This window comes from Kryptolebias marmoratus, linkage group LG17, assembly GCF_001649575.2.
Source record: "Kryptolebias marmoratus isolate JLee-2015 linkage group LG17, ASM164957v2, whole genome shotgun sequence".
NCBI classification, from domain to species: domain Eukaryota; kingdom Metazoa; phylum Chordata; class Actinopteri; order Cyprinodontiformes; family Rivulidae; genus Kryptolebias; species Kryptolebias marmoratus.
In genome coordinates this window covers 25633057-25646769 of record NC_051446.1, presented here as the reverse complement: position 1 = coordinate 25646769, position 13713 = coordinate 25633057, and the positions used below count along the sequence as shown (strand labels likewise).

At 41.6% G+C, this 13713-nt stretch overlaps 1 protein-coding gene and 1 non-coding gene across 4 annotated transcripts in view; one reads left to right on the top strand and one right to left on the bottom strand.

Moving 5' to 3' along the window:
• LOC108245572 overlaps window positions 1–13713 on the top strand; it is a 108604-nt gene that overhangs the window by 37478 nt on the left and 57413 nt on the right. For both annotated transcript variants that reach the window (XR_003039950.2, XR_003039949.2), the window contains exon 5: window positions 9414–9456. This is a non-coding gene — a transcript (uncharacterized LOC108245572). The remainder of the gene's footprint in view (window positions 1–9413; window positions 9457–13713) is intronic.
• On the bottom strand, window positions 13–7318 carry kcnj16 (potassium inwardly rectifying channel subfamily J member 16). Of its 2 annotated transcripts, none has more exons than XM_017432602.3 (2): window positions 5617–5880; window positions 13–2317 (listed from the first exon to the last, which is right to left on the bottom strand). In XM_017432602.3, exon 2 carries the CDS (start codon window positions 2305–2307, stop codon window positions 1051–1053), a length of 1257 nt encoding a protein of 418 aa, XP_017288091.1. In that variant the 5' UTR covers window positions 2308–2317; window positions 5617–5880; the 3' UTR covers window positions 13–1050. The 2 variants fall into 2 exon arrangements, with proteins under 2 accessions (XP_017288091.1, XP_017288089.1); XM_017432600.3 differs by lacking the exon at window positions 5617–5880 and adding an exon at window positions 7172–7318 and having other exon boundaries at window positions 425–2317.

Here is a 13713-nt window from a genome sequence, read left to right as displayed (position 1 = left end):
CAGTCTATGGTGGTCCATGTACCAGTCTACGGTGGTCCATGTACCAGTCTACGGTGGTCCATGTACCAGTCTACGGTGGTCCATGTACCAGTCTACGGTGGTCCATGTACCAATTTATTGTCCATCTATCAGTCTATGGTGGTCCATGTACCAATTTATTGTCCATCTATCAGTCTATGGTGGTCCATGTACCAATCTATGGTGGTCCATGTACCAGTCGGTCTATGCTCGATGCTCCAACCCTCACCAATAATCATGAGCTTCAGTCCTGACTGAAGGAATGAGATCAGTCCCCTGAGGATGAGGTGATTTTTTATGTTTTTTAATATATTTACAAAGTTAAAGATGATCCATTCTAGCTCTGCTGTAGCTTCATATCACCGAAGTCAAGTTTAAATAGCAAAAACAACAAATGAAAAGTGACTCAAGACAAATCATTGAATTTATTTAGCTTAATGATTGTTTAACATGCACAATTTCAGTGATATGCTTTTGCCTCCTGCGGTTCTTTGACTTTTCTAGGTTAAACAAAATAATTAAAATGTCCGGTTCTGGAGTTATTTTGGTTGGGTGACAAATAGCTTTCCAGTTTAGGTAGGCAGCTGGACGCAGTCTTTAAGATCAGGTGAGGAACTCCATCATCCAGGGGGAGCATCTTCTCCTCATCAAAAGGAATCAGCTGAGGTGGTTCAAGCATCTGATTAGGACGCCTCCTGGTTGCCTTCCTCTGGAGGTTTTCCAAGCATGTACTACTGGGAAGGAGACCAGGGGACAAACACAGAAGTTGCTGTTGGAATTGTGTATCCTTTCTGGGAACACCTTGGGATCCCCCAGGAGGAGCTGGAGAGTATCTCTGGGGTGAGGAAGGTTTCCCTCCTCCACAACCCAACCACAGATAAGAAGCAAAAAATGGATAGATGGACAAACAGTTTTTTTAACTTCCTAAACAAGAGATTCAGCGCTACCCTTGATGTTCTTCTTGAAGAACAGTCTATCTGCAGACGGTTGTTAGGTTTTTGTTTTTTTTGGAAAGTCTCGAACACCTTCACTTTATTTCTCTCTTTCTACACTGAGGTCGTTTGGTACAGCCAGAGAGTCCTGATGATGACTTTCCCCCTGGTACGCCGGATCATTTGGTTTGGAGCTGTTGTCGTCCATCAGTTCTACTGTTACCACCGGAGGTTTCAGGTAATTTTCTTGGTGTTTTTGTGGCTTTGAGCGAGGAGAAGGCCGTGGCGAACATCTTGGCGAATGTCGCGGTGAAATTCGAGCAGAGAGCTCCAGACGCTTTTTGTGGTCGTACTCCTCAGCGCTGCTCGTGGGCACCAGCACCTTCGCGGTGTGATTGAACAAATCGTAGTCCACCTTGTAGTGCCTCTTGTTCACCCTGATCATCTCCTGGAACAGGTGACCCCAGAGGATCTCATTTTGCGTGTACGATGTCCGGGTCTGATGCAGCATGCCCGTGGAGTCGTCTGTGTAGGTAAACGACACCACCAGGTCAAAGTCCAATTTTCGTAGGTTTTCCAAATCTATCTTGTACAGAGGGCTGCCAGGTTCAATCCTGTGGAAGATGGTGGTAGGTGTGACCAGGATGAGGTCCTTTTGTTGGATGGTCAGGTCTTCAAAGCTCAAGTCAACTTTCCCTGTTGGGTGCACTGTGGAGTGGACGATCTGAGCGTGAGCCGTGCCCTCCACCATGTGGTACCTGCGGAAGTCTCCGATCCTCCAGGAAAGACACAGATAACCATCTCGAAGGTTGATGACCGCACAACTGCTGAAGCCAACAGTCTGCGCCCTCTTTCTGGCTGAGGCCATTTTGGAAACTACAATTCCAATGACGAAAGTGTCAATGAAGCAGCTGATGACATCTTGAATGGTGACAACGATGATTGCGATCATGCAGTTCTCAGACATCCCTCTGAAACCATAACCAATAGTGGTTTGAGTTTCAAGTGAAAAGAGGAAAGCGGCCGTGAAGCTGCGCACCTCGAACACGCAGGGGTCGTTGTTGTGGTCCCTGACGTCTTCGTGGGCCAGAGCGATGATCCAGTAGAGGATGCCGAAGAAGAGCCAGGACAGGATGTAAGACAAGGCGAAGATCAGGAACATCACCCTCCATCTGATCTCCACCAAGGTGGTGAAGATGTCGGTCACAAACAGCAACCACTCGTGTGGAACGTGGCGAAAGACGATGTTGCAGCTGCCTTCCTTACGGATGTACCGCTGTTTCTTTGGGTGGGATCCATTTCCAGTCTTCAAACTGACTTCCTCCGTGGGGCTCACAGATATGTACTGTGAAGGCATCTTCTAATGTCTGTGGAAGAAAAGGTAAATAACCTTATTTCATCTGGTAGAGGTTTGTGTTTTGTGTCTAACAGTAGTATTGCTTTCTGCCATTCTGCATTATTTAAATGCAGCACACTTAAGACAGGGAAATAACTTCACTTAAATTCAAATAACAATGAAGATTGTGTGAAAACAGTCATCGTCTCACGAAACAGTTGCTTCAGATTTTATAAACTAATTGATTCTACGGCTTTTTGTTCCAGCATTATTTACCAAAACGTTCAGCTCATTCAGGAGATGGGTGCTACGACTTCTGGTTTTTGGTAACTTTTATCGTTGTCAAAGTATTTAATTTTATGAGCAAAATTTTCCCCATAGAAATGCACAGAGATCTTTGAAATCTGCTTCATATTGGCTCTACTTTGGTCTTCTTCTGTTGCTAGCCTTTTGTTACTTTTAGCTTTTTATGTATCATTCTGCTACATTTAGCATTTAGTTCGCTTTTAATTATTTATTTACCTTTTTTACTTTTAGCTCGTGTTCTGCAACTATAAAGACATTCAGCAGTCACCATTCACACTAATTTCATGAATTATTCTTTTTTTAAGTATTTTGTCTCCCTTGCAGGATTTTTTTTTCGGATTGCCCTGGAGATCTATTTTTGTTCCAATCTGGTAATGTTTTTCTGTGATCCTCTTTTTCCAGCCCACTTGTTTTGTGTTAATAAGGTTAAATCTTAATGGGAAAGTTGCCTGGAGATTCAAAACCCATCACAATAGTTCTCGTTTGGGTTTCTATTGTTTTCCGAGCATCTCATGCAGGTTATTTTTAAAAGTGTTAAAGGTTCAAACTTTTTACACTGACTGCCTCGCTCTGCAGATTCCTTTTGGGCTGCGGCTGTAGATGAGTAACCACATAAAAGCTAAAGTTTTATCACAAACAGTTGGGTAAAAATAGAACTGAAATTGTCATAAAATCCTTCAGGTACACAAAACTTTCCACAGAATTCGTTTTTACAAATACTGTATGTGCTTTATCAATCTTAGAAAAGAAACCCCAACAGAGCAGTGTCTTTTAGTAAGAAAAATATGATTTCAAGGTTAAATACTGTAATAATTTGAATGTCACAGTAGCATAAAGTCGATTTAAACCTGCAATAATTCTTAAATCAAAGGTCTTTAGTTGTATAAAAGCTGTGGCTGGAGAATTCTTTCTGTGTGGAGGTTAAAGAACTGTCAGAGCACCAATAAAATGTCCCACAGGACTGCACTGGTTGAAGTCTGTGGAGAAAATGAATGTGGAAACTGGAATAGTGTTGTGGTGCATTCGCAGGCAGGGGAAAGATCGATCACTGTCAAAACGCTGAGAGCATCCTCTCCTTTTAAATCACCGCTATCTGACCAGGAGTCAGTGACTCCACGTCCTGCTGCCTGAACACGGAGCCCATTTCATGAGGGCGTAGGAGAAAGCAGCCCATAATTCCTTCCTAAATGCCCGGACATGTATGGAATGAGGAAAGTCAAACCTGCAGAAGCTGAATTAATGCAGGTCTGTTATCAAACCTGCAGCTGCTGCGATCTCACTTAAACTTGGGAGTTATTTGGAGGAGCTTTTATTTGCACATGTTTGGTAGTCTGAACACAATCCGTCCAGAGCCAAGCTGAACCGAAGTGACCCCCGCACACAGCAGAGTTTTAATCAGTTGACGGCTGTCCGTGCACAGTGTTTCACTTCGGGGGACTTTTACAGGCGTGAACGGAGGTGTCAGATCACCTGAAGCAGGTATAAGTGTGTGGGATTGTGCAACTTGTTTAAGATTTGACCAAAAATTGTTACAACACAACTGTGGTGTTTCTGGTTTCCTGTGTTTACCACTCAGATCTTTTCACCTTTTAAATTAAATGTTTTTTGATTCCTGTCTGGAGACCTTTATACCCTCAGATGCTGTAAGTTGTCACATTATTCTGGCTTCATTTTGGGTAACATCATGTGGCTGATGAATCATTAATCAGCAGGTAGGATTTAGTTGCTTCTCCACAGTTTACCGGGGTTAATCCGGTCGTCTTGTTTCTGTTTCTGCAGAATGAGATGTTGGTTTGGGTTCATGCAGGAGAGGAGCTGCAAACGGACTTCCAAGAAACTAAAGGTCATTTCAAGTTTCTGCTCAGTGAGGGTTAGCAGGCCAGGATTTCATTTATTTAAACAAATTCTTGAATTTTTCATATTAGATTTATGAGTATCTTTCACAAATTTGTGCTTTTTGAAACACAAGTAATTTGCCCGTTTGTTTTTTTGACAGGTTATCAAAGCAGCTAGCAGTCCACTTAATAAAAGTTTAACACAAAGCTAAACGCTAACATTATCAGAGTATGCTGAAGATTTCAAGGAGCACAAAGTATTTCATGCAGGTATGAGACAAAACATTGTAGATAAAGTTACAAAAACCAGAAGTCCTAGCCCTAATGTCATGAACAAGCTGAATGCTTTGATGCCGAAATGGCTCAAATATCTAAAAGTATGCTGAAGTAGTTGGCTTCCAAAAACCGTATGGAAGAACCCACAAACAGGAAAACGATGACTCAGCATTCACGCTGTTAAACTCGACTCAACAGAAAACCTAAATCAGGCTCCTGATCCGCGATCATTTCAGTGTAACAGAATAAATTTGACTATGATGGAGGATAAATGTGGGGCATCGAGCCATGAAAAGACTTTTTAATTACTTCTGAATGTTTCTAATCGCTTCAAGACTCTGGGGAGGAATTTCCACCAAATCCTGCCGTCTTTAAAATATCCGGATCGTCTGATTCGTCTCAGAGCGAAGACGGTGTTTTTGTGTGTTCTGAGCTGCAGGGCCCGGCGGCTGTTGACCCAGCAGGCTCAGCTGTTTTCTGAACATCCACGCTTGTATTTATGGAGATGAAGACATGTGTACAAAACACCCCCCAGAACCAGAGCTGACATTAAACACACACTTCTGACCTTTCACACAAAGTTTCTGCAGAACGCTGAGATAAGACGCTTCTAAATTTCTGGATACATTTTTATTGCTCAGAGGCGAAAGGGCAATGTTTTTGCAAGTGTCTGTGCGTTTGTGTCTGTTAGCAAAATATCTTGTGACCCGCTTGATTGATTTTAAGGAAAGTTTTAAAAAGGGGTCTTTGAATGTACAGCTGATTACAGCGGACGATATGCATTCTTTAATCTTTAATTACAGCGTGTCCTTTAAACATTTCAGCAAAGAGTTAGGATTTGACCTCTGGAAAGAACTTTTCCGCTTTGTGTCGTGTCCTCTACCTCTTACAAGTCCATTACATGCTCACTTACTGCAAATGACAGCGTGCCACCCTCATGCGGTTCAGTGGGACAGAACCGAGCTGTGGCCCGAGGCTTCCCGCCACCTCCGGTCACCTTCAGAAACCTCCACGCCGCCGAGCAGCTCAGACCTTTCCTAGAGAAGTGGTGATTTATCCGAGGAGCTGTAGTGGCGAATGTTTTTAAATGAGGTTTAAAGGTCGCGACTCTGGATTGTTTTGATGATGTTAGGCAGCGTGTTCCTCGGGGTTAATGGTTTATCCGGGCTTCAAAGCAGCAGCTGAACCGGAGCGCACATTTGGGTTCTGTTTTGCTCCACGCCGCTGTTACAGATGCAGGATTTAAGCTCTTATAGCTGCAGATTTCTCCTCCCTGTCAGTGACTTCTGTCACGTTTCAAAGATTTTATAAAACAGACTCAAGTTTAGGTTAGTTTATCATAAATAATTAACATATCTGCGAATCAGGATGTTTTTCTGCAGTTTCCAGCCTGTTCTGGTTGAAATGGAGACTCGTCACTCATCTGAACTTTAACAATCTACTCCTCCCGTGCAACAAATATCAGCTCAGATGATCTCATTTATCTGAGCAGCAGAACCAGATCAAGAACCCATCCTTTCTGGACCTCAGGGAGCAGAAAACGGACGAAAAAAAAACAAGAGAAATTACATTCTCTGTTTAAAAAATAAATAAAAAGCTGAATGTCTGCAGAAATCTTTGAAGGTGAAACTAAATGGTTGCAGCTAAAAGAAGCAGAACTGTAGCTAAAAGTATCTAAATGCTTAAAGAAAATAAATAAACAAAGCAAAAGCTTACTTCACATCTAACATTAGCAGATGCTAAACATAGCAAAAGGCTAGCTGAAAGAAGAAAAACATCAGCTACAAAAATAAAAAATGATTACAAGCTAAAAGTAAGAAGAAAGGCTGACTATAAGCTAAAAGAAGCAGAACTGTAGCTGAAGGCTAGCTGAAAGAGCTGCAGGTCTCCGTCCTGACGGTGTCGCCTTTTTCTCTGTTGATACTTCAAACCAGAACCACGACTTTTTCCTCGTTACTCTGGCCTGATTCTCTGTTTCAAACCCAAATAAATGTAAATTTATAAAACAGTCAAGTCCTGTTGTGTGTCAGCAGAGACGCTGCCTCACAGATTCACACTTTTACTGTTTAAATCTAAATCACACCGCAACGCTTTTTATAATTAACCAACCAGTCTGCAGTTTGTTTTTGTTGTTTTTTTTCAAATCCCTGCAACATGAACCAAAACTAACCCTTTCCCACCATTGGATCCGATTTCAGAGTGAACGGGCTGCACTTATCACCTTGACCACATCTTTTGTGTTTGTGCTCTTGACATTGGAGCTCAGATTACTGATTGTTCTGCTCATTGTGTCGGATTTTCTGTTAAATCAGTAACGTCTACCTTTTAATATTATTCAAACGGACAAAAAAACATTTAGTTTTCCAAAGCTTCAGAGTTGAATATTGTTATCTGTTCTAGATGTGACAACAAACTTGACTCGTGTTGCTCTACAGATTTACAGAAGTGAATAAAACATCAGTTCTTACCTTGTTGTAGCGTTAAACGCTGAGACGGCTGCAGGACTTTGTGTCCCTGGTTTGAGGAGCTGAGCTGGACTGAGCTGTCACACACATCACAACAACAAAAAAACAAAAAACTAAAGATTAACACCTCCCTCGGCATCACATGGTGTCTGTCAGGCAGGTGAGTGTGTCTCTGTGCTGTGGGTCTGTCTGCAGGTCTGAGGAGGTGAAGCGTCAGTGTCTCACCTGTCCCACCTAACCCCCTCACATGTACAGAGTAAAACTGAAATAAAACTGAATGCAAGGATTTGCAAATCTAATAAAACCCAGATCTTTCTAGAACTACGCCGCTCAAGGTGGCTGCATGTTGGAGCAGCTCTGTTACTCATTCTGAGATATTGCTTTGGAAAACTTTAATTCCTCCTTTTTCTACTTGTAAATCACTTTTTTTGAAATATTATTTCCTCTGGTACTGGATGCTGTGCAGCAGGAAGGATTTTTTTTTACTGAAACCTTTTACTTTTGGACATCTTGTTATGATGCGTAACCATGACAACAAGGTGGCTTTTTTCACAATCAGGAGCAGCTGATTAACATCGTTTACTCTTCAATGTTGAACGTGAAGAACCCTGAAGTCCATTCATGACCAGAACCAAGCAGACTGGAGGTAAAGCTCCCAGGAAGCGCCTCGGCCACCAGCCGAGTGAAGAAGCCTCATCTCTACAGGATCGGGACCGTGGCTCTCAGGGAGATCCTCCACTACCACTACCTGCTCATCCAGAAGCTGCCCTTTCAGCACCTGGTCCGGGAGATCACCCAGGACTTCAAGACCGACTCGAGCTTCCAGATCTCTGCCGTCATGGCTCCGCAGGAGGTCAGCGAGGCTCACCTGGTGGGACTCTTTGAGGACACATCGGGACAAACCGCTACAAGAGACCCTTCCTGCCCACAGCTGTCAACTCTTTAACAAAACCAGGATTATAGCTACAACAACATTTAATTTCCCTGTGGGATTATTAAAGTATTTTTGAATTCAATTGAATGTGGAGAATGGTAAACATATCAAATGTTGAAACTAAAAATGTTGTCAAAGTAAGTTGTGCATGTAGGAAACAGCTGAAGGAGCATTTTCACATGAATTAGCTGAGATCTCAGCTTTAAAAGCTGAAACACTCTCTCCTCTTTGAATTGAGAAAGCTCCTCGGCTGAGAACAGAAGTCCTCTAGAACCTCCAGCAGCTGCTCTCCTCAGGTCCAGATGTTCACAGACTGATGGGAGAAGAAGAGGAGATGCTGCACAGAAACATGGACCTGGATGTGTTGCTGCCATCAAACTCCTAAACTGATGCAGTTTATTAGTTCAAAGATTTGATGTTTACCGTTTCACTGTGAATCATCTGTTTTTATTTACATTTTACACGACGTCCTGACTTTGTCAGAACTGAGGTTGTAATTCCTTGACTTCATCAGATCCACCTGATTTCATTTTTAGTGTCTCTGAAGGGTAAAAATCCACCAGCAGTCCTGCTAAGTCTAAAGAAAACGACCACCGGATTAGTACTGTAGATCAAACGTGTTTATTTTAATAATCTGGAGAGTTTGACATTGTACCAAATATTGTACCCTGAACAGAAGAAATTTATCCAGAAACTACATACAGAAATCTCAAATTTAATAATTTTGTTTCCCATTCTCCAGCCAGAAGACATGGAAACAAACTTGTTAGAGAATTATAGACAAGCAGGCCACAAACTGTTTTATTTTATAAAAATACCTGAAATAAAATGAATTTTGTAAAATGGTTTAGTCCAATAGATACCTTCTCTGAATACCCTGAAGGTCCTGACTGTTTACCACCAATGCAATGAGAAATTTATTTAAAAAATACTTTCAGTTTTCCTAAATTTGATTAAATATTCTTTTAACAATGAAATAATAAAATAAACAGCATTTGCTTCGGTAACCTCTGTAGTGTGACTCACATCCTGCTTCCTGTTGAGGAGAATTTATGAAAACGTCCCTTTGTCACCTTCAGCTGATGAAATGTCCCTCCCTTGTTCCCGTCCTTTTTGAGTTATTCCCTCCTTGAAACTCCTTAGAGAGTTTAACTCAAATCTGTGCCGTCTAATTCTGCAACCAGACTCTCCTTTTTGTCCGAAACAAAAAGCTTCTGTCTGGTTTTTACCTAAAAAATCTTTTTAATCTGCTGGTGTTTGTTGGGACCGGGCCCGAGGGTCCAACTTATCGTTGTTTCTTTTCTCCAGCAGATCTGGGATGATGGAAACAAGAGACAGTTGGACCGACGGGTCGGTGAGTTCATCTTTAGCTGCCTCTTTATTCCCTCCGCCAAGGAGGTTGTGTTTTCAGTCGTGTTGGTTTGACCGTCCATCCGTCTGTCCGTCTGTCTGTCTGTCAGCAAGATTACCTAAAATGGACAGATTATGATGAAATTGTCAGGAAATGTTGGCGATTACATTTTCGTGGAGCTCTGGATCCTACATCATCTTTAATGACCCTAAAGCTTTGACAAAGGTCTGAGTGCTTCTGAGTTAAAGATAGTTTTTGAACATTTGTTCGTAGTTTTCTGTGTGGTTGCAGCAGTTTGTTTGGTGCATCTGGAGCAGAAACATCAGCAGACACAATCTGAAGAGTCCAATTAAACCACCTTCGGGTCTTAAAGTGCTAACTGGTCTCTCTAACTCAGGGGTGTCCAATCCTGGTCCTGGAGGGCCGCTGTCCTGCATGTTTTATGTGTTTCTCTGCTCCAACACACCTGATTTGAATGACTGAATGATTAACAGGCTTCTGCAGAACCTGGAGACCTGCTGAAGAACAGGGAAACATCTAAAACATGCAGGATAGTGGCCCTCCAGAACCAGGACTGGACACCACTGGTCTAACTTAACTTTAGTGGAATGACCTATCTGTTGCCCTATAAAGGCAGGCAAACTGGTAACGGCTTGTTGTATTTGTTTGTTAGTAAAATATCTCATGTGAATCTTTCAGAAAATGATCACTGGAGGTACATCTGCAGCTGATTTAACCTTTGAAGTCAACCCAGTTCAAGATGTCTGACTCAGCTAATTAACCTTAGGCTGTAAGTCAGTCAAAGGTTTAATTAAAACTTTGTCATGAATGGCGGTGGGTGATATGCATTCCTTCATTTAGTTATGAAATGTCTCCCAGCAGCACTTAAAGCTCCGTTTCTCTTTTCTGCAGAAAAAACTGAGCAAGTTCTTTGGCACCTTTGCACCGTCTGCACGGTGAGAGGGCAAATCATGAGAAATGAGTCAAACGTTTTCTTGTTCTAGCTGAATCGCAGCGGGGGGTCCTCACAGTAAATTCCTCTGGGTGTCTAAGGTTATGCCTGTGAAGAATGCCATTTTTTTATGTTTCTGAACTCTGGTCCTAAAAGTTTCTTTAAAGCGAACACGTTTCAGACTCTGCGTCGCTGTTAATGTGCGTGGAAACGAGGAGCACACATTTACTCGCTGGGTTAACGGGGGTCTCAGCAACAAATGGACCCCATAACAAATCACCTCATTTCCAGGAAAAAGAAATCATTTTTTTCCACAATAAAAATAATCTACAAACATCCATGAGCACAGCGTGCGCAGCTCTGTGATCAAACATCCAGACGCAACGCCAGGGAACAGAATTAAAGAGGCCCCGAAGAGTTCAGGGTGTGAAGAGCAGATAGATTCAAACAACAAACACAAAAAAGTTTATTAAAACCAAAAGATTGTTGGGGTTTTAATGGAGGAAAGTTGAACTCAGTTTAGGGTTTTTAATATTTAACTGTTAAAATGTTTAAATCCCACATATGACAAAATGTTCTGAGTCCTGCTGTTGTTTTTAACCTGATCTGGTTTAAATGATGATGAAGACAAATCCTCAGCGATGGTGAAGAGAGCCGATGTTTAACTCATCTGAACTTTAACAAACTGAAAATAAAGTTAAATGTTTGTGAAAAGTACCATAAGTCACAGCACCCATCTCCTGAATGAGCTGAACATCATCATGAAAAATAAGGTTTAAAAAACAAAATGCTGACTCAGCTTTCACACCATTATGAAGTGCAGCTGCTCAAGCAGAAACTTGTTTTTGGGAAGTTATTCCCTCTTTTCCAATATTTTTAACCATCAGCTCAGGTTAAGAGTCTCTGTTTGCTCTCTCTCTGTTTTAAAATAATTATCATTTACAGACGTTTTTAAATCCACTGCACAGTACCGATGCTCTGAGCTGAACTTGTAGACGTCCACCCAGAAAACCATGAAGATAAATCTGGTTTCCGTCTGTTTTCATGTGTGTTTAACTCCTGACCATCTGTGTGTGTGTGCATTCGTGACACTGACATTAGGTGATTCAGAAGATGTTTTTCCTGAAAGGCAGAAGGAAGCTGCTGGTCTGTGGAACAGCTGCCTGATGATGAGTGTCGGAGCGAAGCTTTACGTCCTGATTACATCCACCTGCCTTTTATTTGCTCGAACACCGACAGAGAGACGGGAAGGAACTAAAAACACCTTCCTCAGACTAAATATAAAGACACTTCCTCTTTTCATCCTGGAACATCCTTCAAAGGTTTTTATTTTTTGTCATCTGCAAACTAAACTATACACTAATGGATGCTGCATGAGGTAACCATGGCAACGCAAATTCTATTTATTATTCTTATTATTTAGTTTGAATTCTTGAATGCAGACTTGGTCCAACCCCGAATCAGACCCAGTTCAGGTTTGAAAAGCACAAATTTAAAATAAGTGCGATGATTTATTTTTAAAGTTCGACAAGACATCTCATCAGCTTCAATCCTCTTCTGAGTTTCAGGCTTCAACACATCCCATAAAACGTCAGGACAGGGGCGGGTTACGACTGATAATTACAGTTTAAACCTGTGATTAAAGCAAATAATTGTAGAAAACTAGAATCTATAGAAGGTCGAGTCTTCAAACAGAAGCGAAGGATCTCCAGATGTGTGGAAAACTGTTTGGACATATTGTTCATTGAATAAAGATTTGAAGGAATTTATTACATACATGAAGTATCTCCTGCTGTTTGCAGTGAAATATAAATCAAACGATGCGTTTTTGCTGTTTTTGGTTGGATTTAGATGCCATTACGTCTCCTTCATGCAGGCTGTGGGGATCAAGTGGAAACTGCAGCAAACAGGAAGCTTAAATCTACAGATTTTATTTAAAGGAACGAGGAAGTTTAAAGTCTAATTTAAAGAGTAAAGTCGTCAGTTTGAGTCCGTGGTCCTTGGCTGCATCTCATCTCTGCTCACTTTTAAATTAAGTCCACAAAAAACCAGCTTCACGTCTTTTGAACAAAAATAAAACCAACGTTTCACTAAACGAGCATCAGAGCCATGAAAAAGTCAAAGTGATGCAATAAATGATTCACTTCCTGTTTCCTTCTGTAGGAGGTGCTTCATTGCCAGAATTAACTGAATTTCAAGCATTTCTTGAAGGAATGCACGTCGAGTTTTGGTCATTTTAGTCAAATTTAAAAATTAACGATGTCATACAATGCTCTCCGAGATCTGTTAGCACTAAAAGTATCTGTTGGAGATGACTCTCAAACTTCAGCTCCATATCTGTAAAATTGGTAGAGTTGTAGCCATTTCTGTGTTTGCAAAGGTTAATTAGCTGCGGCAGCCATCTTGAATGGCGTTGAATCATTTGTAGCACACTCAGTGATTACTTTGAGTTATTAGTATTAATATCTGTCCAGTGGTTTGTGAAATACTTTTAAACAGTCACAAGCTAAAACATTATCTGCATCCAGCAGCAGGAAATAATTAAATGTGATTGTGGAATTACTCTGTTTTGTTTTTCTGAGTTTTCCCTATAAACCAGCATCTGTAGTCAGCTCTAATCAGAGGTAGCACTTTCTCTTCAGTTCATTTCTTCACACAGCCTTTTTTTAGATCACAGCAGACTCAGATTTCCTTTTCTGCAGTGAAGACAACAGTGGAAGAGTTTGTGTTCTTAAATAACTCCACACAAACTCATGTTCATGACAAAAAATGAGCTAAATTAGTCTCGGAGGAATCTCAGGCTCGGTTTTCTGTCCAGGATCCACAAAGTTCCAGTAATTTCATGGTGTCTCCTCCTGTTTGGGTCAGCAGCAGCTGGTGTGTGCTGCGTGTGTGCGAGCTTCATAAGCATTCTTATGTCATGGCTCATGAGGCTGCGATGTGACGCTAATCTAGCCCAGCACCAACAGGGGAACTCAACCAGAGCAGCTGGCAAACTGAGCAGCTTTCCATTCTCACTTTCTCAACGCGTTCCTGTCTGATTTCTCAGCTTTGTCTCATTAGGAAGATGTGTTCGGAACATTATACCAGCAAAGAGGGCCGAATTAGTGCTGATAGCAGGCCACTTAGTCATTTTCTTACCTAAAGAAACGGAAAACAGAAACGTTGTGGCCCACTCTTCTTTCCAGCGTTTCTGCTCAGCTCTCTGAGGTTCTGGTTCTGGTTCTGGACCGTTCTGCTGTGTTTGGGATCATTGTCCTGTTTGTTGGACAGATGGCCTCACATCTGACTCCAGAATCAGCCCAAAC